At 41.1% G+C, this 23,595-nt stretch overlaps 1 protein-coding gene across 1 annotated transcript in view; it reads left to right on the forward strand.

The window, feature by feature from the left end:
* Positions 1 to 23,595, forward strand: part of atad2b (ATPase family AAA domain containing 2B) — an 82,880-nt gene that overhangs the window by 49,572 nt on the left and 9,713 nt on the right. Inside the window, exons 16-23 of the mRNA XM_042332785.1 lie at positions 214 to 525; positions 3,977 to 4,115; positions 10,604 to 10,790; positions 12,326 to 12,511; positions 14,687 to 14,822; positions 15,647 to 15,843; positions 19,094 to 19,253; positions 23,373 to 23,495. Coding sequence (XP_042188719.1) covers positions 214 to 525; positions 3,977 to 4,115; positions 10,604 to 10,790; positions 12,326 to 12,511; positions 14,687 to 14,822; positions 15,647 to 15,843; positions 19,094 to 19,253; positions 23,373 to 23,495 — 1,440 coding nt within the window. The remainder of the gene's footprint in view (positions 1 to 213; positions 526 to 3,976; positions 4,116 to 10,603; positions 10,791 to 12,325; positions 12,512 to 14,686; positions 14,823 to 15,646; positions 15,844 to 19,093; positions 19,254 to 23,372; positions 23,496 to 23,595) is intronic.

Raw genomic sequence — 23,595 nt, forward strand, 5'->3', positions numbered from 1 at the left:
TCGTTGGTCCAATAATAACCAAATAAACCCAATGGATCCTTTTTTGCCATTCTGAGAAAGTGTCTTGACTTATTTGAAAACTGTTTGTTTGAGAAAGAAAGGTTTAATTCATGCTTTCCGAATAATGTTTGCTATAATATCACAGCAATTGTATTGCAATTAAGCAACAAATGAAAGGCTTTAGATTTTCACTGTTTTACAATTTCTTCCTAGGGTACTGTGGTGCTGACATTAAAGCACTTTGCACTGAGGCAGCCTTGTTTGCCCTTCGCCGGCGCTATCCTCAGATTTATGAATCTCGTCAGAAGCTGCAGCTGGATGTTTCGTCTATTGTAATAAATGCCCAGGACTTCTACCTTGCAATGCAGAACATTGTGCCTGCTTCACAACGTGCTGTTTGCTCTCCGGGACAAGCACTCTCCCACATCATTAAGCCTCTGCTGGAAAATGTCTTCAATGAAATCTTAATTGCTTTGTACAAGATTTTTCCCCATGCTGAGCAGACAACGAACGAGAACAAAGATGGTCTGTATTCAGATTGTGTGTTCTAAAGCTGCTGTAGTAACAGTGAAGTGGTTAAGTAGTGTATAGTTTGAGAGTAAATTATTGTACTAATTTCCATTCTTTGTTCAAAAGTCACAAAACTATAACCAATGATAATGATTTAGACTGAACGAGATAGTGAATTTTCGTAACCTAGGTGGAAAAATGCTTCTTGATATGTGAGGAACTAAATTATCTTCACATTGCAAAATGTATTGTTTCTTCATAACACAAATTCTACCTGAGCTTGCTTCTGGTGGTATCTGGATGGTGTTTCATTTGAAGAATACAAGGCAGGTCATCTCACATTTCCTACATTGTACAATGGTATTTCATCTTTAAATGATGTTGAGAAAAATCAACATCAGGCAAAGAAATTGCTAAACGATAGCACGAACATAGGAACATCAGTTTAGAAAGTTAGAAAAAAATTCACTATTTGGAAACAACACACTAAACAAGACATGCAGAATATAAACATCACATGCAGAATTGGAGCCACAGTCTAAACTTTAGTGATATTTAGTGATATTTTTCAACTACATAAGGATTATTATTTGTGGAGTTTGCTGTGTCAGTATATCTCAATTGGATTATTGGGTTATAATTCACTGAGGAGATTCACTACGTTTTATTATGTGATATACTGTTATTTTAAAATATGTTTCCATTATAATCTATTTTTAATGATTTAATCATTGGTAAGGATTTCTTCTGTTGATTATAACTTTTTATGGTAAACAATACCTTTTCATGTAAGCTTTTGAAGTTATAATAATAATCCTTGCATTTGGTATAGCGCCTTATCACGTCTTTGAGATGTCTCAAAGTGCTTCACAGAATATACTGGAAAGTGTAGTGACTGTATTTTGTGGCTGAAACGCAGGAGCCAATTACGCACAGTCCTACAAAAGAGCTGTGGATTGAAGTGACCAATTTTTTTTGGAAGAATTATTACTCCCGGAAAAGCAATCCACCAATCGACTGACAACCAGGTTCCTACTTACTGCTAGATAAACAGAGACGTGTGGAAAAAGGAAACTTGTCCAGTATTTCGCCCTGCTGGGAATCAAAGCCAGGTCTCTCGCTTGCGAGGCGAGTGCTCACTGAGCCGCAATAAGCTAATCTTTTATTTCCCCTCTCCAAGAGAATGCTGAGAATGCACTTTAATGTGATCCATTGTAATCTTGGGTATATTTTCAGGCTTTCTTGTTTTCAAATTAACATTTCTCTTGAAATCAACATCTGATTTACTCTTCAATAAGCATTGCATCAAATGCTAATGTCTTGTCATTCCCAAAGCATTTATCTGTCTTTTAGAAGTATTTACTATTTTCATTTCACATCCCCAGTATTCGTTTTTGTGGCAGCCGTTGAGATGTCACTTTGACATATGAATAGCTTTTCCATTGATCACAAAAGAGTTTGAGATGAAGAAGGGCCTTGATCCATTTGATCTCAATCTTTCAAAATATCTACCCTATCAGCCTCCCACTAAAAAGTCAATGTTTTTCTTAAATCTAGAGTCCTGACTTCAAACACCCTTCCGGGTAACCAATACTAATTTCAGTTGATTCTGAAATAGCCCCCTTTGCTGCTGTTTTGACATATCTTATACTATTGTTCTGGGTTTATCTACTTATTCCCATTTAATATTTGATGTACCGTTACAAGATCCCCTCTTCCGACATCTTTTTTTACCTAGGCTGAAGAACCACAACTTGCCAATCCTTGCTTATAACTTTTGTTCTAATGTCTCATTCTGATCTGGTTCCATCTGGCAATAATAATAATCCTTGCATTTGATATACTACCTTATCACATTGTCAAGGTGTGAAATCACTTAACAGCATATATTGTAAAGTGATGGTGACTGTGTGCTTTTGTGAATGAATGTAAGTTTGTGGGCAAGTTAGCTAGGCGCAGTTAGCCATTTCAATTTATAAAGCCATGGTTTCAGGTACAGAGAATGTTCCAATAAATACAATAGTAAATTAATATTTATGACTAGGGGTGCTTATATCTATTAACCGGAAAACAATTACAAAATAGAGCAGTCAATGAAGTCCTCCAATTTTATAATTCAAATTTATTTCCAAGTAAGCTCTATATTTGTTGAAACAGGCATGTAAAATGTACTTTTTCAAAACAATCGAAACTTGTCTTTTCATTGAAAAGGAATACGCTGAAAAGTAAAATAAAATTGTGACATCAATGAGTTGTTTACAAGATATAGCAATGCATTTTCATTTGCTACCTTTGTTTGCAGATAGCATTTTCCTTTTGCTACCCTTGTTTGAGCACTTTGTCACTATAACCTTTTTAAGAAAACATTAAGTTGTGAAATCATTCAGCATGAAATTCTATTACTCTCTGAATAGAAAAGTTTAATTAGTCTTGATGCAAAACGTATCAATGTTACTTACTAACTGGGTGCTCAGAGCTAAAACAGTCCTCCAGCAAAAAAGTCATTCATGTCTTGCATGCTTGTGGGACATTGCTTGTTTGTAAATTGACTCATGTTTTCCCACAAATGCATATTTCTACACTTAACAATAATAACTGTAATGTGTGGGATGTTGTGATATAATAGGTGATATATCAAATGAAAGGATTTGAAAAATATTGTACTAGGTAATTTTGTTTAAATTGACGTTTTTCAAAACATTAGGATTTAAAGTGCACATTGTGCTCAATCTGTATTAGTTTTCATAACAATTTGTAGGAGTCCTGTAGCTTAGTGGTTAGAGCACTCGCTTTGCAAGCGAGAGACCTGAGTTCAATTCCAGGCAGAGGGCGAAACCTTGGGCAAGTTTCCTTGCTCCACACAGAGCCTAATAATAATCCCTCCAAAACCAAAAACAATAATAAATTGGTCATTTTCAATCTACGACTGTTTGTGGGACATTGCTGTGCGCAATTGGCTGCCGCGTTCGCCCACAAATATACAGTCAATTCACTTTACAGTATATTCTGTGAAGCATTTTGGAAGACGTGAGGTGAAGACGTGAAAAGCGCTATATCAAATGCAAGGATTGTTATTATAATTTCACAAATTACAGCCAGTGAGAGGAGGTTAGTTTTTTGCCTAAAATGATTGAGCTGCAAATACAAAGAGGTTTTCACTGAAAGTTTGATTCCTTTTGTAACGATTCACGAGTTGAGCTCCCGTTAGTCTCCAGAAGAAATGAAGGATCGCCCCATATTCGTTTTAGTGTTAAAGTAAAATTCATCAGTCCCTTTGTGTGATGGTATAGTATGTGCTTAATTGGTGGTTTAATGAGAAAGAATGACAGTTTGAAAACTTGTGTGGGGGATTAATATCCTTCAAAGTAACACTTTAGAAAATAAAATCTTTTAATTGTTCATTTGTGATCCTGTTTGTTTGTTAATGTTTGTGATCCGTTACGTTTAAACTTGGTTGTTTTAGCAGATGGTACGAGCAATGTCCTGGAGGATTGCATCTACAGTGATGATGAGGATGAAGCCGCAATTTTTGACAGTATTTCATTAGGATCACCAAAGAAACAACCACCAGCTCCTAAGCGTAAACCCTTTCTACATTTCTCTATGTGAGTAACTGCTTATTAGTGTATCAAAGATTATTTTGATGGATTATTGATTGAACGATTGTTGCATTTAAAACAAAATATTCTCCTTGTCAATTTTTTCCTCTTATATTTTTCACTCCTACAATGTAAGCACCTCTTTCCTTCCGGTGGAGTTTGATGCCATGTAGTCTGTTTGCCCTCTATTACTTTTTCCAGTGCCTGTTATTCATGTGTGAGCCACAATGATGTCAATGAGCGAATCAACCCCAGTTGAACTGTTTCTGCCCTCCCTAAACTCATGCACTCACTTGCAGAGATCCCTGGATGGGAACATGAATTGTTTTTTCCAACAATGATATTTGGCTATTGTGTGATTTGAAATAAAGACTTTTGTTGGCTTATAAAATAATTAACTGCCTCCTATATGCTGCGTTTATTTTCTTTAAATATATGTGGGGTCCTGTAGCTCAGTGGTTAGAGAAATCGCCTAATATGCGAGAGACCTGGGTTCGATTCCCACCAAGACGAAACATTGTGCAAGTTTATTCACTCCATGTGCCTCTGTTTACCTAGCAGTAAGTAGGAACTCAGTTGTTAGTCGTTTGGCAGATCGTTTTTCCTTGGCTAGTAATTCCTTCAAAAAAACAATAATAATTAATTGGTTACTTCAATCCATAACTGTTTGTGGGACATTGCTGTGAGCAATTAGCTAACCGTTTTGGCCACAGAATATACAGTCAATTCACTTTACAATATATTCTGTGAAACGCTTTGAGACATCTCAAAATCATGATAAGGCGCTATATCAGATGCAAAGATTATTATTATTGTAAGTGGTGGGAGCTTTCTCTCAGAAACTATTTTAATGATTTAGATATTTTATCCAAATCCTAAAATGTTATTAAACAATTGAATTGAATCCATTGGCAGGAAAAATACTCAATTTCATATTGATGTGCTACTAATCATAGTCAACTAGTTGACAGGATAGTTGGTAGTGCTCTTATAAGAATTCTATGATAATCCTTCCATTTGATATATAGCGCCTTATCAAATTGCCGAGACGTCTCTAAGCGCTTCATAGAAATTACTGTAAAATAGTGTAATTGTAAGGTAGTGGGTGGGTTGACGTTCAGCTTCATCTTGGGATTTGAGCTTATAGACTAGGCTGATAGTCGTATATCGTACTGGAGAAGTACTGCTTTGTTGGAGTTCCCATTCTTTGAATGAGATCTTAAATAAAAATCCTTTCTGCCTGTTCAGGTGGACGTTAAAGATCTTTCGATACTGTTCAATAAGAGAAGAGAATTTTTTTCCCAGTGTCCTGGCCAACAATCCTCTAATTCATTTGGTGACTCATCTTGTGGCTGTTTGTGGGATTTTGCTGTGTAAAAATGACTGTTTTGTTCCCAAGTGCTACATTAACAATAATTATTATAAAGTACTTTGCGACAGTTTGATGTGGTAAGGTGCCATAAAAGCCAAGCTTTTCTTCTGCTTGACAAGCCGAATGAACTAACTTTTTGAAGTTTTGCAGTGTGTTGAATTGGTGAGTGAGCTGACAAAGTTTTATAATGTTTTGGTGCTAAGCCAATTACTACTTTCTGAATTAAGCAAAAAGAAAAGAATGATAAGAGACAGGTCAAATATTTTGGAGGAAGCTTTTTGTCCTAGATTAACAGTAATTATTAGAAAGTACTTTGTAATGTGGTAAGGTGCTAGTGAAGAGTTCTATTTGTACTCATAAGATTTTTAGTGAAATTTCTCCTGGACCACTTGTCTGTTAGTGAGAATCTGTCAGCTTCACACCAGCACATGGGAATCCACAAACAATCCACATATTCTTCGTACTCCATTATTGTACAGGTAATCTTGGAGGTCAAGGACACCCCAGGCTTCTCTTCTCCACTACCAATCGGCTCCTCCGTCCACCTTCTCACGCCTCGCCCATTCTCTCCTCCAATTCCAACTACGAGGAGATGCTGGATTTCCTCGAGACCAAAATCAAAGTGATCCATTCAGCTGCCTCCGCCCTCCCAACTGCCACCCCCTCCCCATCTGTCCCTCACACTCCTTACCCTCCAGCTCTACCTCCTTGTGTCTTTACTCTCAGACCACGTCAACCTCTCCCTGTCAACTGGCATAGATACCACTCTCCTAAAAACAGCTGTCATCATCCCTATCTTAAAAAAATCTTCCCTGGACCCATCCCTGCTCATTAAATACCGCCTCCATCTCCAACCCTCCTATCTTTTCCAAGGTCCTTGAAAGGACTCTATCCTCCTCCACCACCTCCCCTCTTACCTTACCCTTCAAGGTTCTGTCCTTGATTGGTTCAGATCCTATCTCTCACACGGGCTCTACTTTGTCTCCACAAACGGCTTTTCCTCCAGCTCCCGCACCTTCTCATGCGGTGTTCCTCAGGGCTCTGTCCTCGGTCTTCTCTTCAATCTGTACATACTCCCTCCTGGTGACATTATCCACAGACATGGGGTCAACTTCCATGTACTCATGTACTCGGATGTACTCGGATGACACCCAACTCTCTCTACCTCCACTCTCGACCCCAGAACCACAGATGTCGTGACAGACTGCTTGGATGAGAGCCAACTTTCTACAGTTGAATGTCAGCAAAACCGAGGCTCTCCTGATTCGTGCCAGCGCCTCCGCACCTCAGGCACTGACAACACCAGCATCCACGGATGCACACTCCACCTCACCAAGTCAGTCAGGCACCTAGGTTGCTTGTTCAGCCCTCAACTGTGCTTTCTCCCCTACATCCATGCCATGACCCGTTCTGACATCCCCCACCTCTGCAACGCTGCCCGACTCCGCCACTGCCTCAACCTCAGAGCACTAAAACCCTCATACATTACAACCAGGCTCGACTATGCCAATGCCCTGCTTGTTGGCCTTCCCAACTCTTCCCTCCATAAGCTGCAAATCATCCAGAACTCTGCAGATCGTGTCCTCTCCTGCACCAGATCTGTGACCCCATCATACCCACCCTCGCCCGGTTCCACTGGCTCTCCATCCCTCAGAGGATCAAGTTCTAAATTCTCATCTTCATCTTAAAGACCCTCTCTTTGCCCTCTCCGATCTGCTAACCCCTTATCAACCTGTCTGCTCCCTCTGTTTAGCAGGCTCTGGCCTTCTCCATGTCCCTCGCCCGGCCCGCCCCACCATCGATGGTCAGGGCTTCAGTTTCTCTGCCCCCATCCTCTGGAATTCCATCCCACATTCTCTTCGCCTCGGTCCCTCCCTTGCCTCCTTCCTACAAGGCACACCTCAAGACACTCTTCTTCGGCCGTAACTTCGGCCACCCTCCTATCCCCACCCTCCCGCTTGTGTCTTAATTCCTGACTGTTCAGCACCTTGGGACGTCTTCCCGACGTGAAAAGTGCTTTACGAATGTAATTTTGTATGGTATTGCAATTCTGTTGTGATTCGGACATAGTACAAGAGTTGGACACAGTTATAACACGTTCTTTATATTGTGAATTTGTTGATAATGCATTTGCGATGTTCACCCCGTTCACTAAACATGGCGTAGCTGGCCCTGACTTATGTACTAAAATAGCCAATATTAGGGGGATTAGGTTGTGGCTGACGTCACTTCCGGTTTGTTGCGCGTGTGCAAAGCAGGAAGCGACACCAGCAGCAGCCTGATGACCTGGAAGCGTATATTTTTTCTTTTAGTGCAGGGAGCTCGTGGTCCAGCTGTCTGGCCTCGCTTTTCAGAGTTTATCGATCCCAACCAATGCTTTACAATGAGTCTCCCCCTGTATTCAGTCAACACTATTTGGTTATTAGGTCATATTTCTAGAAATACTTTTGTAGCACTAACCCAATTGTGTAAAGATTGAACTGTTCAGAATTAATATCTATTGAGACTTGTCAGTTTTTGAATGGCCTTTTTAATGGATGGAAAGGTTTATCAGGAAAGGTGGTTAAGCTAGCACACAAGACTCATTTAAGAAAAGATTTGATACTACAATGGGTTGATGGGTTGATGCTGGGTTAGGCTTTCTGGAATAATAATGTTAGCTACAACACTGGGGGAAACTCACCTGAAGATTAGCAGCTCTGACAATGCAGCATTTCCCCAGAATACACTGGAATCTCCGCCTCGGCTGTGAGCTTGAAGCCCTGACGTGGGGCTTCCACCCACGACCTTCTGGTCCAGAGGCAATAGTGTTATGCACTGAGAAAGATGACAATTGTCTGGAAGGATCAGATCAAATATATCTGTACTTGTGTACTTGTGATTGTTTTTAAAACTTTCTCGGTACTAGGTTGCCATCGTGTGGAAGGTTTAAGTTTTGCAGTTTCAGTGTATATTTCACACTGAAAATATTCCAAGGAAACTTATTTAGATAAAATGAGTGGTTACAATTGTTTTAATAACTGCTTGGGTGTTAGATGTTTCTTCCCAGTAGTGAGTCCAAGAGAAGCTGTTTAATACTCATGGTGTAGGGAGGGCTAATGATTTTATATTTTTATTAAAGTTTTTGGGTTGGCACTTTCCCCCAACATTAGTCCTCTGTATCTTAACATCTTAGTTACTGACTTGGGATAGTGATGCAGGGAGACATGAACATCCTTGGATTAGTGAAAGATTTGAAATTGCAGTTTCTTGCCGTGCCTTCACTTCATCTCCACAAACGGTTTCTCCTCTAGCCCCCGCACCGTCTTGTGCGGGGTTCCTCAGGGCTCTGTCCTTGGTCCCCTCCTCTTCAATATCGATATGCTCCGTCTTAGTGACGTCATCTGCAGACATGGGGTCAACTTCCACATGTATGGGCGTGACACCCAACACTACCTCTCTGCTCCACCCTTGACTCCAGATCCACTGCTGTCCTGACAGAATGTCTGTCAGACATCAAGTTCCGGATGAGAGCTAATTTTCTTCAGGTGAACATCGATAAGACCGAGGCTCTCCTGATTGGCTCCCGTCAGCGCCTTCTCACCTCAGATGCTGACAGCATCACCATCCATGGATGCACACTCCACCTTGCTAAGCCAGTCCAGAACCTTGGCATCTTGTTTGGCCCTCAACTATCCTTTCTACCCCACATCCATGCCATAACCCGCTCTGCCTTCCCCCACCTCCGTAACATCGCCCGGCTCTGCCACTGTCTCACACCGCAGGCTGCCGAAACCCTCATACATGTATCCATTGGATCGAGGCTTGACTATGCAAACTCCTTGCTTGTAACTCCTCCCTCCATAGGCTGCAGATCATCCAGAACTCTGCAGACCGTGTCCTCTCCCACACCAGGCTTCGTGACCCTATCACCCCCATCCTCGCCCAACTCCACTAGTTTCCCATCACACAGAGGATACAGTTCAACATCCTCGTTCTCACCTTCAAAGCCCTTCAGGTCTTGCTCCCCCCTAGCTCTGTGACCTCCTAACCCGCTACCATCCTGCCGGCTCCCTCCGCTCAACGGGCTCCGGCCTTCTTCACATCCCCTGCCTCGCCCGCCACTCCATCAGCAGGCTGGCCTTCTGCCACTCGGCCCCCATCCTCTGGAACTCCATCCTGCAGTCCCTCCGCCTCGTCCCCTCTCTTGCCTCCTTCAAGACCCATCTCAATACTCTTCGACCATGCTTTCGATCACCCTGCTTCCCTCCCCTGCCCTCCGCCCTCCCCAATCCCAATCCCCAGCTCGGATCTGAAATTCTGACTGTCCAGCGTCTTGGGAAGTCCTCCCAACCTGAAAGGCGTTATACAAATGTAATTTTGTTGTTGTTGTTCTTGAGTCAAAACATGGAGCGCTTCATAGTTTTCTGTAAAATGTAGTGACTGTATTTTTTAGTTAAATGTCTCTGCCAGCTTGTCCCATGAATAGCCGTGAAGTGAATGACATTTTATTTATCTGGGAGATTGTTGGCCAGGATAACAGAAGGAATCTGTAATTTTTTGAATCGTGCCATGGGATCTTAACCTGAACATATTTTGGAACTCTATCCCAGAGTCCTTTTGCCTTGCACTTCCCTCACTTCCTTCAAGGCTGTTCTTAAGATTTTCCTTTTTGAGCGTGCTTTTGGTCATCTTCCCACTCTGCCCCGTCCCGAATCCAACTCTTGCATTTGATATAGTGCCTTATCATATCCTCGAGATGTCTCAAAGCGCTTCACAGAATAAACTGTAAAATGAATTGACTGTATATTTTGTGGGCGAAACGCAGCAGCCAATTGTGCACAGCAATGTCCCACAAACAGTTGTGGATTGAGTGGCCAATTTATTATTATTTTTGAAGGAATTATCTTAGCTTAATATCTGAACTGAAAGCTGGCACCTCATTGTAGTCAGCCTAGATAACCAAAGCGTGAAAATTTCTCACCTTTTATCTGTTCATTGTTGTGATGATGGAGTTGTGCAAATAAGAGCGAGTTCACAGTACTGCTTGATCAATCATTAATTAGTTGCTAATCTAAATATAAGCATATATTCCAAAGTTTAAAATTGAGTAAATTAAGACTTGAAAACTTCTTTTCTACAGGTCAGCGCATCACCAGCCAACATCCCATCGACCTCGGTTGCTTCTCTGTGGAGACAAAGGATGTGGTCAGAGTTCACAGCTTGCTCCTGCTTTGTTGCATTCATTGGAGAGGTTCTCTGTTCATAGGTTAGATCTGCCAGCATTGTACTCCGTCAGTGCCAAAACTCCAGAGGAGTCGTGTGCACAGGTGAGGTGAGAAAGGGGGAAAAGCTAATTGGTCATTCGTTTCCCCCCCAAAATTGTTTGCAGTAGGATGAACATTCTAATCTCCTCTTCCCCAGCCCACATGCATGCAAAAGTACGTACACACACACCACACACACGCATTCTTAGCTATCTTCAACAAACAGCTTAGGAATGTGATTATGTATTGGATCGTTTTTTCGTATCGATATTTGGAAATGTATTTTACATGCATTGTTAAATAACTTTGGCCCATTCTTTGGAATATAGCGACACAGTGTGCCCCATGAAGTGATGGGATTCAGATTGCATCTGTGATTTCCCACAAATGAAGTTCCTGATTTTTTTCTGCCAGGATGGATCAGTGATCCTGTTAGAATTGAGCCCAAATAGGAATCAAAAGTTATGAATTCTTATTCTGACAGCTGCTTTGTTGAGGACATGATATACTATGCATTTTTTCAATCTGAATTGACACCACTCAGAAAAGGGAATGTTTTTATACTGCTCAGCAAGAAAAATTACTTAACCTCTTTGCAGTGCTTCACTTGACATTTCCCTCTGCCACTTGGGATGTTTTTGACCAAATTTTAATGCTTAGCAGCATTGTTTATTTGATGGGATGGAAACCTCAACCTTTTTTGTACCCTCTCATTTTGGTGATGGTTGCTTCATGTATGCTCACATGATGTTTGCTCCTTGGCTGTACAGCCTGAGAATCTGACTTGGTACATCAATATGCTAAGATTTCACCAAATTGTCAGTCACCAAATTTTTGTCCCCTTTTGAGGCATTTCTTGGCTTCACTTTTGGACAGATGGAATGAGATTCCTTTATGGTATGACAGTTTATAATAATAATAATAAAAACAGAAATTGCTGGGAACACTCAGCAGGTCAGGCAGCATCTATGGAGAGAGGAAAGTGAGATAACATTTCAGGTTGAGTTCTGACGAAAGGTCATCGACCTGAAATGTTAACTCACTTTCCTCTCTCCATAGATGCTGCCTGACCTGTTGAGTGTTCCCAGTGACTTTGTTTTTATTTCAGATTTCCAGCATATGCAGTATTTTGCCTTTTGTTTCCTGTTACAGTTTCTCAACTTTAATATTTTAACAGAATGTAAGTGGTGTTTTGAGTTCCCTTTATGGAATTTTCAAAATAGCGTTTGCTGAGATGTATTATTTATGACAAAATAGGATTTTATTTGCAGAGCATAACATTTTCAACAATTACAGATTTGTGCGATTTACTTTTGCATATTTGCTTCAGTTTGGGTATTTGACCTCAAATGACTCACGTTATTATATATTAATAAGATTGCTGTAGTAAGATGAACTTTCTAAATATATAATTTGAACAAAATCAGTATACTAATAGGCAATACGCATCCACAGATATATTATTACTGTTTGTAGCAGATGTGTATATATTTTTAACGTGAGACTTGATGAAAAACTTCAGGATTGTTGCATTTTATTTCAACATACACTTGTTCTTAAATTAAATAATTAAAATGTAAAAATTCTTTCCTTTGTAGGTTTTCCGTGAGGCACGTCGAACAGTACCGAGCATAATTTACATGCCTCACATTCGAGAGTGGTGGGATGCAGTCAGCGAAACAGTAAAAGCTACTTTCATGACATTGCTTCAGGATATACCATCCTTTTCCCCCATTTTAATAATGGCTACCTCTGAAACGGCATATGCCGAGCTGCCAGATGAGGTAGATTATGACTTTTATCAAAGCTAAATTTATTAATGCTAACTCTTGTTTCCACTTCTATTGCTCCAAACACTACTCCCCTAGTTACACATTTTTACTCCCATTTCTACCTCATCCCTCAAAGCCCTTATCAATCAGATGAAACCTACCACCTTCTCCCTCAACCTCCTCAACACCCAGCTGCTGACTATCCAACAAACACTTCTCTCACCCCTCCTGGTGGACAGCGGCAACCTGTCCCTGTCCTCTGAAGCTATTCCTCTCCCCTTCAAAAAACATTGTCTTCACCCCTGTCCTCAAAAAACCCAACTTGATCCATCAGACTTTGCTAACTTCCAGTCCACCTCAAACCTGGCCTTCCTTTCTGAAGTCCTGGAACACATTGTTGCCATCCAACTTCACTTTCATCCCATGCCCTTCTCAAGGCCCTCTCATTCATGCTTTCGCCACTTTCGGTTTGATTTTTTTTCCAATGCACTCTTTGCCGGTCTCCCCAGCTCCACTGTTAACCAGCTCTAATTATTCAACATTGATCCCTGTACCCGGCTCCGTACCCCCATCACCCAGTTCTTTCCAGACTCCACTGGCTCCCTGTGGCAGAATGGATCGATTTCAAGATCCTCATTCTCGCTTTCAAATCTCTTCATGCCCTGGCGCCTTCCTATTTCCGATCTCCTCACACTCATTCCACTACTTGCTGCCTTTGCTCAACTGGCTTGGGTCTTCTGCACATCCTTTGTCCCCGCTGCTTCACCATTGACTGTGCTTTCAGCCACTATGCCCCGAATCTGGAACTCTTGGCCTTAATTCCTCCATCTTAACCCCTCTTCGTTCGTCTTCAAATCACACCTGAACACTTACCTCTTCAGCCATGCCTTCAATCACCTCCCGACTCTTTAAAGCTTAACCTCAAAACAAACCACTGTTATGTGCTCCGAGACACTATGCATGTGGCGGACACTATGTAAATCAAATTGTTGTTGTAAACCGAAAAGAGCACTAAAGATCACAATAAAAATCAATGGTGGCTGCGGTTACTGGTCTGGCCAATTTACCAAACCATGCGTGGTGGCTGACTGACTGAGTTTCAGTTGTGATTATAATATAAATGTCCACATAAGACTGGGAACAGAGCCCATTGTTGAATAATTAAGCACTGTAGGTGCTGAAATTACTGGATATTTGGTTTCAAGAAATGAAAATAAAAAATAAAACTCAATTGTAAATGTAAAAAGTAAAGATTTTTTTATAGCATATTTTTCAAAATTCAGTGTTTTTAAATATCTCCAATGGGAGTAAAAGTAAATTGGGCTTGCTGCTTTACAGTGCATTCTTAGTGGAGACATGATCACATTGTTGCCAATAGTATAAATGCTACATTAATTTGCATCGGTCTACAACAAGTTTTTTTGTGATATTCATCTATAAATAAGATTGATTTTAAAATACATTTATGCTTCTGTTGAATTTGCAATTGGTGTTGCATGTATTAACTGATGTAGAATAATTGTGCATGAATTCATGTCAAATAGTGATGCATTTCATTCAGTGTTAATTAACCAAGTAGCCTTGTGTGTTTTGTTGATATTTTATTTCATTTTGCTGTGCTCTTACTAATTGCGTTTCTAATTGTGTGTCAGCCTGGCTTAGTGATAGCGCTCTTGCCTCTAAGTCGGAAGATTGTTCAAGCCACATGTCGGAACTTGGGTTCACATAGTCTAAATTGACACTTTAATACAATGCTGAGGGTGTGTTGCATTGTCAGAGGTGCTGTCCTTCAGATGAGACGTTAAACCAAGGTCCTGTCTGCCTGTTCAGCTGGATGGTAAAGATCACATGGAACTTTTTGAAAAGAGAAGGGAATTTCTCCCTGTATCCTGGCCAACAATCCCTTAAATAAAAAAACTGGTCATTCCCCTCATGGCTGTTTGTGGGACATTATTGTGTGTAAATTGGCTGCTGCATTTGCCCACAGTCATTCCACAGTAAAATCCTATGAGGCTCTTTGGGACATCATCCCAATATGAAAGGCGCTATGCAAGGATTATTTTCTGCTTGTAATGCAGTTGTTCCTTTACTATCCAGTGCTCGTCTACAACTTCCTTTGCTAACTTCTGGTAATCTTCAATCTATGCATTTTGTAAGAAGATTTATTGCTTGTGTTATTTTCTTCAGATTAAATGCATTTTTGCAGTTGATTATGGGGAAATTATAGTTCTGCAAAGACCTGGTGAAGATGAAAGAACAAGGTTTTTTGAAGATTTAATACTGAACCAAGCAGCAAAACCACCACCAAGGAAGAAAAAAGCTGGTAAGGAGTGAAGATTGAGAGAAATACTGATATTAAGATTTAAAATCCGTGATTCAGACTGATGTTTAATTTCAAATTAAATTGCTTTGAATAACCGAATATGCATAATTCAGCCTAGTCACAGACGAGACTGCCTCATACTTTCAGATTTCTTTGGTGAAATTCATCACTTGGAAATGTCTAAAATCACTGCATTGGGGAGGTGAATAATTATCCAGAGTTTCTGTGGTTAATCATTATCCATTCTCCTCCCCACCATAGAAGTGTATTGTTCTGGATACAAATTGGCAAATTTTAGGTTGAAAACAATGGTCCCCACTATCTTTGTGCAATCTTTTCTGAGACAAATGTTCAGTTTGGGGAAGGTTTTGATGCTTGCGGTAGCTTATCGGAGAATGAGCCCTTTTCATATACTTTTGTTAATTCTCTGGTTGTGTTTTTTTGAAAAACAAACTGTGGTATTGTTGTATCAGGTTCATTAAGTCACTGCTCAAAAGATTCACAGATTGACCCAAACAGTGCATTTTCAAAATTGAAATCCTTTTTGAAGTTAAATTTTGGAAAGCACTACAGATAGAAATCTAGAGGTATACAACTTTCATTTAGTGAATTTTTAATTGGAAAAATTATATTCGGCATTACTACATCTAGTCCCACCTGAAAACCTTCCTTTTCAATCGAGCTTACGGCCACCTCCTCGCACCCCACCAGCTCGGAGTCAGGCTCCGCCACTGTTAAGCGCTCTGAAACACTATCCTGCGTGGAGGGCGCTATATAAGTGCAAGTTGTTGTTGTCTCTGTTTAAATCGGAACACTTTTTTCAGCTTTTGTAGCCTTGGAAGTCCTTCAACCAGCACAACCTCCTACACCAAAACAACTGTCAGAGGAAGAGCAGAAACGGATGGAAGAGCAGGAGGAAAATACCCTTCGGGAACTCCGACTTTTTCTCAGGGATATTACCAAAAGACTGGCCACTGATAAACGTTTTAGTATTTTTAGTAAACCTGTGGATATTGAAGAGGTATGTTAAGTCCTGTAGTGTATTGGTTAGAGCACTCACCTCGCAAGCGAGAGGATCTGGGTTCTCCTGGGAGGGACAAAACCTTGAGCAAGTTCCTTACTTCACATGCCTCTGTTTACCTAGCTGTAAGTAGGAATCCGGTTGTTAGTCGATTGGCGGATTGCTTTTCCAGGGATAGTAATACCTTCAAAAATGTTTGTGGGACGCCCCTGTGCGCTCCAGGACGCTACCTTGCCTGAAGGGCGCTATATGAATGCAAGTTGTTGTTGTGTGCAGTTGGCTGCCGAGTTTCGCCCCAAAATATACAGTCAATTCACATTACAAAATATTCTATGAAGCGCTTTGTGACGTCTCAAAGACATGATAAGGTGCTACAATGAATGCAAGGATTATTATTAAATAGTATTTATCAAAAGAAGGGGAAAATGTACCACCAGGGTTTCTTTCAAAAACGTGTTGTTCTGAATAATCCCAACCCTCCTATTTACTCTGTAACTTCAAACATATTTCTGGAAATGTTTTATTCCATTAACTTACATCTTGGTTTGGCAAGTATTTATTTTTAAATGAGCAAGTTAGACATGTGTTGAACAGAGCTTCTGTAAATAATATGCACTTGGCCATTTATCTTCTCATGTTAAAAATGCAAACATACAGTAGAAAGTTTATAGCAGAGAAAAAGGCCATTGTTCGTGCTATGATAGCTTCCCCCACTGGACCCATCTACTCTTATCCCATTCCCCTGCTCTGTCCCTGTTCTTTTATTTTGCCTTGAATATTCATCCAATTTCCTTTTAAGTGGTGTCAAATGGACCGTATTTTAACAGTAATTTTGATAAGGTATGGATTTCGACAATCCCCTATGTAATGAAACAATGTTTCTATGCTTCCTTTCCTTCTAATGATACTACTTGCTCAATGTGTGCCTTTTTTTTAACCGATTCACAAATCAGTGGAAATAGACTTTCCTCACTTATTCAGTCTGCATTCCTCTAAATGTAAGGCCATTGGGAAATGGCTTGCTTATCTGTCCTTAAACAAGAATCTGTTGATGACAGGGCTCAATGATCTGGGGACTGTGTTGAAATGTAATGGATATGTGCTTCATTTCCTGACACTTTGAAACATTTATACAACAACAACAAGATTCCATTTATAAAGCGCCTTTCACGTCAGGAGGACGTCCCAAGGCGCTGCACAGTTGGGTCATGACCCGAGCAGGGGGGAAATGGTCAGGGTGAGGGGAGGGAAGGGAGGGAGCGAGGAGGAGAGTCGAGAGGGGAGCTGAAGGCTCGGTCAAAGAGAAAGGTTTTGAGACCGGCCTTGAAGGAGGAAAGGGAGGAGGCGGCGAAGGCACTGGGGGATGGAGTTCCAGAGCCTGGGGGCTGAGAGGCTGAAGGCCCGACCACCGATGGTAGTTACAAGAAACTAAAGGCATAGAATACTACAAATGGCTGAACCCATTTTTTCTTGACTAAAGTAAACAGTTAAAAATGGCACTTGAAAATGAATATTGGGCAACTCAGATGATTTCAAATTACTTAATTTAATCTTGGACTTTTTGATTCTGTGTTGTTACTAGCTGCTTAAAGATGCACACAAACAACCCAAGATGATTAGATTCTCATCCTTTTTTTTTTCCCCCCCAAGTCCCCCATCAAAAATTAGCTTGGCTGTGTTTCCCACCCCTCTATGTGGGAGTGGTTGGGACGTGTGTGATCACAGGCAAAGGAATAACATGCTTTTGATGCTCCCAACATGCTGCACTGCGTGGTGTACATCATTTTAAGTCACGTAAATTTCTTTGAACATCTAAGCGCTTTTTCTCTTTGTAATTGAGTATCTTGATCTTTGCTTTGTGAAGATAAAAATAATTTTCAGAGACTGACAAATTAAAAAGATACCCCTTTGGCTATGATAATTATGATTCATATGTGCTATTTTTTAAAAAACGTTCCCATATAATTTAAGCAAAGAATGTGAGTTATGTTTTCAAAACCGGTTTGGTATTTTATATTTTAAACCATTGTGGAGTCCTGTAGCTCAGTGGTTAGAGCACTCGCTTTGCAAGTGAGAGACCTGAGTTCAATTCCAGGCAGAGGGCGAAACCTTGGGCAAGTTTCCTTACTCCACACAGAGCCTAATAATGATCCCTCCAAAACCAAAAACAATAATAAATTGGTCATTTTCAATCTACGACTGTTTGTGGGACATTGCTGTGCGCAATTGGCTGCCGCGTTCGCCCACAAATATACAGTCAATTCACTTTACAGTGTGTTCTGTGAAGCGCTTTGGGACGTCCTCCCGACGTGAAAAGCGCTATATCAAATGCAAGGATTATTATTATTGGCACCATAAAGTTCACTTATCATTTTGTAGGTCAATGTGAGCTGCACTTGTATTTATCAATACTTGTCCTTCCATAAAACATTTTCAAGTGTATCAGATATGATCAGATGTCAGCTTGGCTCAGTTTGTGTTAGAAGATGTCAGCTTGGCTCAGTTTCCTTTGTGTTAGGGGATTGTGGATTTAAAACTCGCATCAGGACTTCAAGTTCGCATGTTTAGGCTGCCACCATTTTGTTTATTAGTTTGAGTGAGATTATTCGGGCACTGATTCTTTGCCTGAAAATGTTTCATTCCAATAACTCACATTTAGGTTTAGAATGGACTCATATTGTTGGAAGTATTAAGGGTGACAACAAAAAGTTTGTACTGTTTTTCTTTTTCCTTGCTAATTTCAATCTTGATTACAAACTGTGCATTTGTTAGGTAAAGTTTTGATAGTGAAAGACAATAGCCTTACTCATTTTTTGCATCAATTTAGTAGATTGAATGTTGAATCCTCTATTTCAAACTTCCTCTCATTTGACTTCCGTATTTAGCATTATGCTCCTTTGTAAAATGAGAGTTGAAAGTTAAGGATACGTGGAGATGAGGATAGATGGAGAGAAGTCTATGGAAAACTATAGTTTTTGACTGGCAAATGGCTAGCCTTGAGTTAAGTTGCTTTGGTATCCTGTAGTTTCATTGAATTACCATGGAACAAAAGGGGAAAACTTTTCTCCCGAGTTGAAATATTTAATTAGAGTCCAAAAAAGGCATGGTAGTTAGAGAAATGGACTGTTAGGTTTAACAGTTAGATTTCATGTTTCATTGATTTTTTTTGTTTGAAATTCGCATTTGTCTTCCTTTCTCATTGATTCAGTTTCTTAATAGCATTACTTACTGTTTTCCTTTTAATTTTTAGGTTTCTGACTACTTGGAGGTCATCAAACAGCCAATGGATTTATCAACAATAATGACAAAAATTGACAACCACCAATATGAAACCGTGCAACATTTCCTAACAGATATTAGCCTCATCTGTAGCAATGCTCTTGAGTACAATCCTGATAAAGATCCTGGAGGTAGGATGAATTGAAAACTCCTGTTGAAAAATAATTTGTTTTGTATTTCTAATATTGCAATAAGGGCTCACAAACAAAGAAAATAGTTTACCATTTTTCTTCCCTCTTGAAGGCTCTGACTCTTGGCCGGTCCTCACCAGTCTCCCAGTACATTGACTTCACGGTCTTCATCCTGGCTTACAAATCCATATACTTCCTAGGACCTCCTTATCTCTTCGATCTTCTACCTACCTACTCCTCTGGATGTCCCTTCCGCTGAACCAACTCAGGCTATTTGCACATCCCCTGCTCTCTCCAACTCTTATCTTTTTTACTTATGCGTTTCGCCCACAAATATACAGTCAATTCACTTTACAGCATATTCTATGAAGCACTTTGAGATGTCCAGAAGACATGAAAAGCACTATATCAAATACAAGGATTATTATTATCTTCAGTTCCTACACCATAAGCTGTGGAACTCCATCCTTTTACCCTTCCCGATTCACTCCCTTTTTGTCTTCAAGAATTCTACTTCTTTGAAAATGCCTGCCACCTCACTCTTCCCTCCCCTGCCCCGGGCTTGCACTCCAACCCTGTTCCCGTAAAGCACTCCAAGACGTTACCCTACACCAAGAATGCTATAAAAATGCAAGTTATTGTCCTGATGCTAGAGTATATTCAGAGTGCTGTAGCATATTGGTTAGAGCATTTGCCTCACTAGCAAAAGGACCCGGGTTCGATTCTCAGGCAGGCCGACACTTTAGACAAGTTTCCTTATCCACACGCCTCTTTTTAGCTAGCAGTAAATAGGAACCCGGTTGTTAGTCGATTGGCAGATCGCTTTAATAATCCCCTTCACAAAAAATAATAATAATAATTTGGTCGCTCAATCCGCGACTGTGGGACACTGCTGTGCACAATTGGCTGCTGTGTTCTGCCCCAAAAATATACAGTATATTCTATCAACTGCTTTGAGATGCCTTAATGACGTGATAAGGGGCTATATCAAATGCAAGGATTATTATTATTATAGATGAAAAAAATACCTGGCAATTGGACTAAATGAATAGCTAATACGCATAGGCAAGATTGACTGAATGCCTCCTTCTGCTATAAATTTCTACGGTTAATCACAGAGACAGAATGGGACCCTGATCCGGAGGAAATGGGTAGGAGGGAAGTGGCCCAGGGTGCTTTAAAAGTGAGATTTTTAGATCGGTTTTGAAAGCAGAATGAAGAAGGTGAGAAAATTCCAGAGATAGGGGGCAAAGTGACTGAAAGCTCATCGATTGGTGACCAGATATGGGATGCCTAGCGAGTCTGAGTAAGCAAACCAGAGGGAGTGAGCAGGACTGCTGGAATTAAAAGATACTGTTGAGTGTGGAGGTGTTAGAGCGAGAATTTTAAAGAGAATCTGGGAGGGAGCCTGGCAAGCATTGGGATGTTTGGCTTATGGAGTCTGGTATGGGCAATGATGCGAGCTGTGAATTTCTGCTATTTGCAGCTTGTGGAGAGTAGACCTGAGAAGGCCAGTGACCAGTCCATTGGAGAAAGTCTGGAGGTGATAGAGGCACATGTGAGGGTTTTGGCTGCATTGGGTGAGGTAGGGATGATGTTGGATAATGATTTAGAGATTGAGGAAAGAAGATATGTAAAGGATTGAATGAAAGGCTTAAGAGAGAGCTGAGGGTCAAACAATTTCACAATGGTCTGAGTACTAATAATCTATGTATTGCAACATTCAGGGATGGCAAATTTGTTGTGGAAGAGCATGTCATATCCAACTCAAATGTAAAGGCTTCACGTTGACTCAAAATGTATCATTACAGCCAAGTTTGGTATCTTATTTGGTCCAACCAGTGCTTTACTTTGCTTATTACATGCTTCTTCATGGTTACGTGAAACAGGTTCTTTTCTTCAGAAAGGGCTCATGAAACGTCACAAGGAATTCAAATAGCAGCTCACTGGCTGATTCAAATTGGAAAAATGCAGCTGGATTTAGTTAATTTAACTTAATTACAGTGATTGAAGTTTATTTCAAGGTCCTGGAACGAGTCGTTGCTTCCAAGCTTCACTCCTTCCTCTTCTGCCACTCCCATCACGAACCCTTCCAATTGGGCTTCCGTGATACCCACAGCACAGAAACAGCTTTGGTCAAGATGACAAATAACATTTTTTTCCATCTACGACCAGAGCTCCCTCTGCCTTCTCGTCCTCCTTGACCTCTTTGCTGCCTTTGATACCGTTGACTACTCTATCCTCCTCTACTGCCTCTCTTCTCACCTCAACATTCATGATTCTGTCCTTGAATGGTTCAGATCCTACCTCTCACACCGTCTCCACTTCATCTCCACAAACTGCTTCTCCTCTAGCCCCTGGATCATCTTGTGCAGTGTTCCTCAGGGCTCTGTCTTGGTCCCCTCCTTTTCAATATCTATATGCTCCCTCTTGGTGACATCATCCACAGACATGGGAGCAATTTCCATATGTATGTGGATGACGCCCAACTCTACCTCTCTGCCTCCACCCTCGACTCCAGGACCACTGCTGTCCTGACAGAATGTCTGTCAGACATCAAGTCCTGGATGAAAGCTAACTTTCTACAGTTGAACATCAACAAGACCGAGGCTCTCCTGATTGGCTACCATCAGTGCCTCCACACCTCGGGCGCTTACAGCATCACCATTCAAGGATGCACACTCCACCTCAGTGAGCCAGCCTGGAACCTTGGGGTCTTGTTAGACCCTCAACTATCCTTTCTACCCCACATCCGTGTCATGACCCACTTTGCCTTCCCCCACCTCCGCAACATTGCCCGGCTCCGCTACTGTCTCACACTGCAGGCCGTCGAGACCCTCACAGATGCATTCATTACATCCAGGCTCGATTACGCAAACTCTCTGCTTATCGGCCTCCCCAACTCCTCCCTCCATAGGCTGCAGCTCATCCAGAACCCTGCAGCCCGTGTCCTCTCCCGCACCAAGCTCCGTGACCTTATCAACCCCATCCTCGCCCGTCTGCACTGGCATCACACAGAGGATACAGTTCAATGTCCTGGTCCTCACCTTCAAAGCCCTCCATGGCCTTGCTCCCCACTACCTCTGCGACCTCCTAACCCTCTACCAACCTGCCCATCCGTCCGCTCAGCAGGCTCCGTCTTGCTTCACGTCCCCCATCTTGCCCGTCCCACCATTGTCGGGCGGGCCTTCTGTCAATCTGGAACTCCATTCCGCAGTCCCTCTGCCTTGCCTCCTCCCTTGCCTCCTTCAAGATCCGTCTCAAGACTCTCCTCTTCGACTGCCTTCGATCACCCTCCTCCCCCCCCACCCCCCTCCACTCTCCCCGATCCCGACCCCCAGTTCGGATCCGAAACATTGATTGTCCAGCACCTTGGGACGTCCTTCCAACATGAAAGGCGCTATTCAAACGTAATTTTGTTGTTGTTGTCATTTGAAATAGCTCTATTAGCTTTCATGTTAGCCTATGAATGATTTTGTGACATCATTCCTCTTTTAGTATCTTAATTTTATTGAATTTTCTTCATCTTTTAAGCAAAATAGTAGAGTCCTACTAAAAGATCTGACAGGCAATCTGTTTTGGGGCTCTGCCAATGTTGCTTTTGTGTGAACCATGAGCAGGTGAAGGATCTCAACACAGGGTGACTTTCCTTTGTTTTAGTGTTTATTTATTGTCCCCTTGTCTCCTAGTTCCCAATGGAGAAATGCCTGTGTTGTATCACTTAGTTGCAGAAAATTGGCCCTTTAGCATCTAACATTCAAGTGCCATACTTTTTACAAAAAAGATGCTCAAGAAAATATTTTTTACAATCATTGAAAATACAAAGTACACTATAACTTGGGTGTTTATATGCTTTGAACTTTTTAATGTGATAAAATATGAGAACTTTATAGTGTTCTTTAAACAAAAATAACAACGTTGAAGCATTTTTTAAAATAATGGTAACCAAAGACTATCTATCACCAACCTCAGTTTTCGTTTATAACTCACTAACCAGTTATACACAGGGGAGTCTTTAATCCATTCAGGAACATTAGCAGTGTTGTTTGGTTTGCTTTGTGTAATCTACTTTGGTTTTTCATAACAATGCCTTTATTGAACTGTTTGTCTGTCTTGAAGATCGTATAATTCGGCACAGAGCCTGCACGCTCAAAGATACTTCCCATGCAATAGTCGCGGCTGAACTGGATCCTGAATTTAACAAACTCTGTGAAGATATCAGGGAATCCAGGAGAAAACAAGGTACGATACTGGTGAACAAATTGCAGTGATACCTTTTTTGAAAGAAAAGTGGCCTTTTTCCCTACTCAGTGGGGAAAACAAATGAGTAGGGCAGAGCATT

Source organism: Callorhinchus milii, unplaced genomic scaffold (genome assembly GCF_018977255.1).
Source record: "Callorhinchus milii isolate IMCB2004 unplaced genomic scaffold, IMCB_Cmil_1.0 Scaffold3, whole genome shotgun sequence".
In the NCBI taxonomy this organism is placed as follows: Eukaryota; Metazoa; Chordata; class Chondrichthyes; order Chimaeriformes; family Callorhinchidae; genus Callorhinchus; species Callorhinchus milii.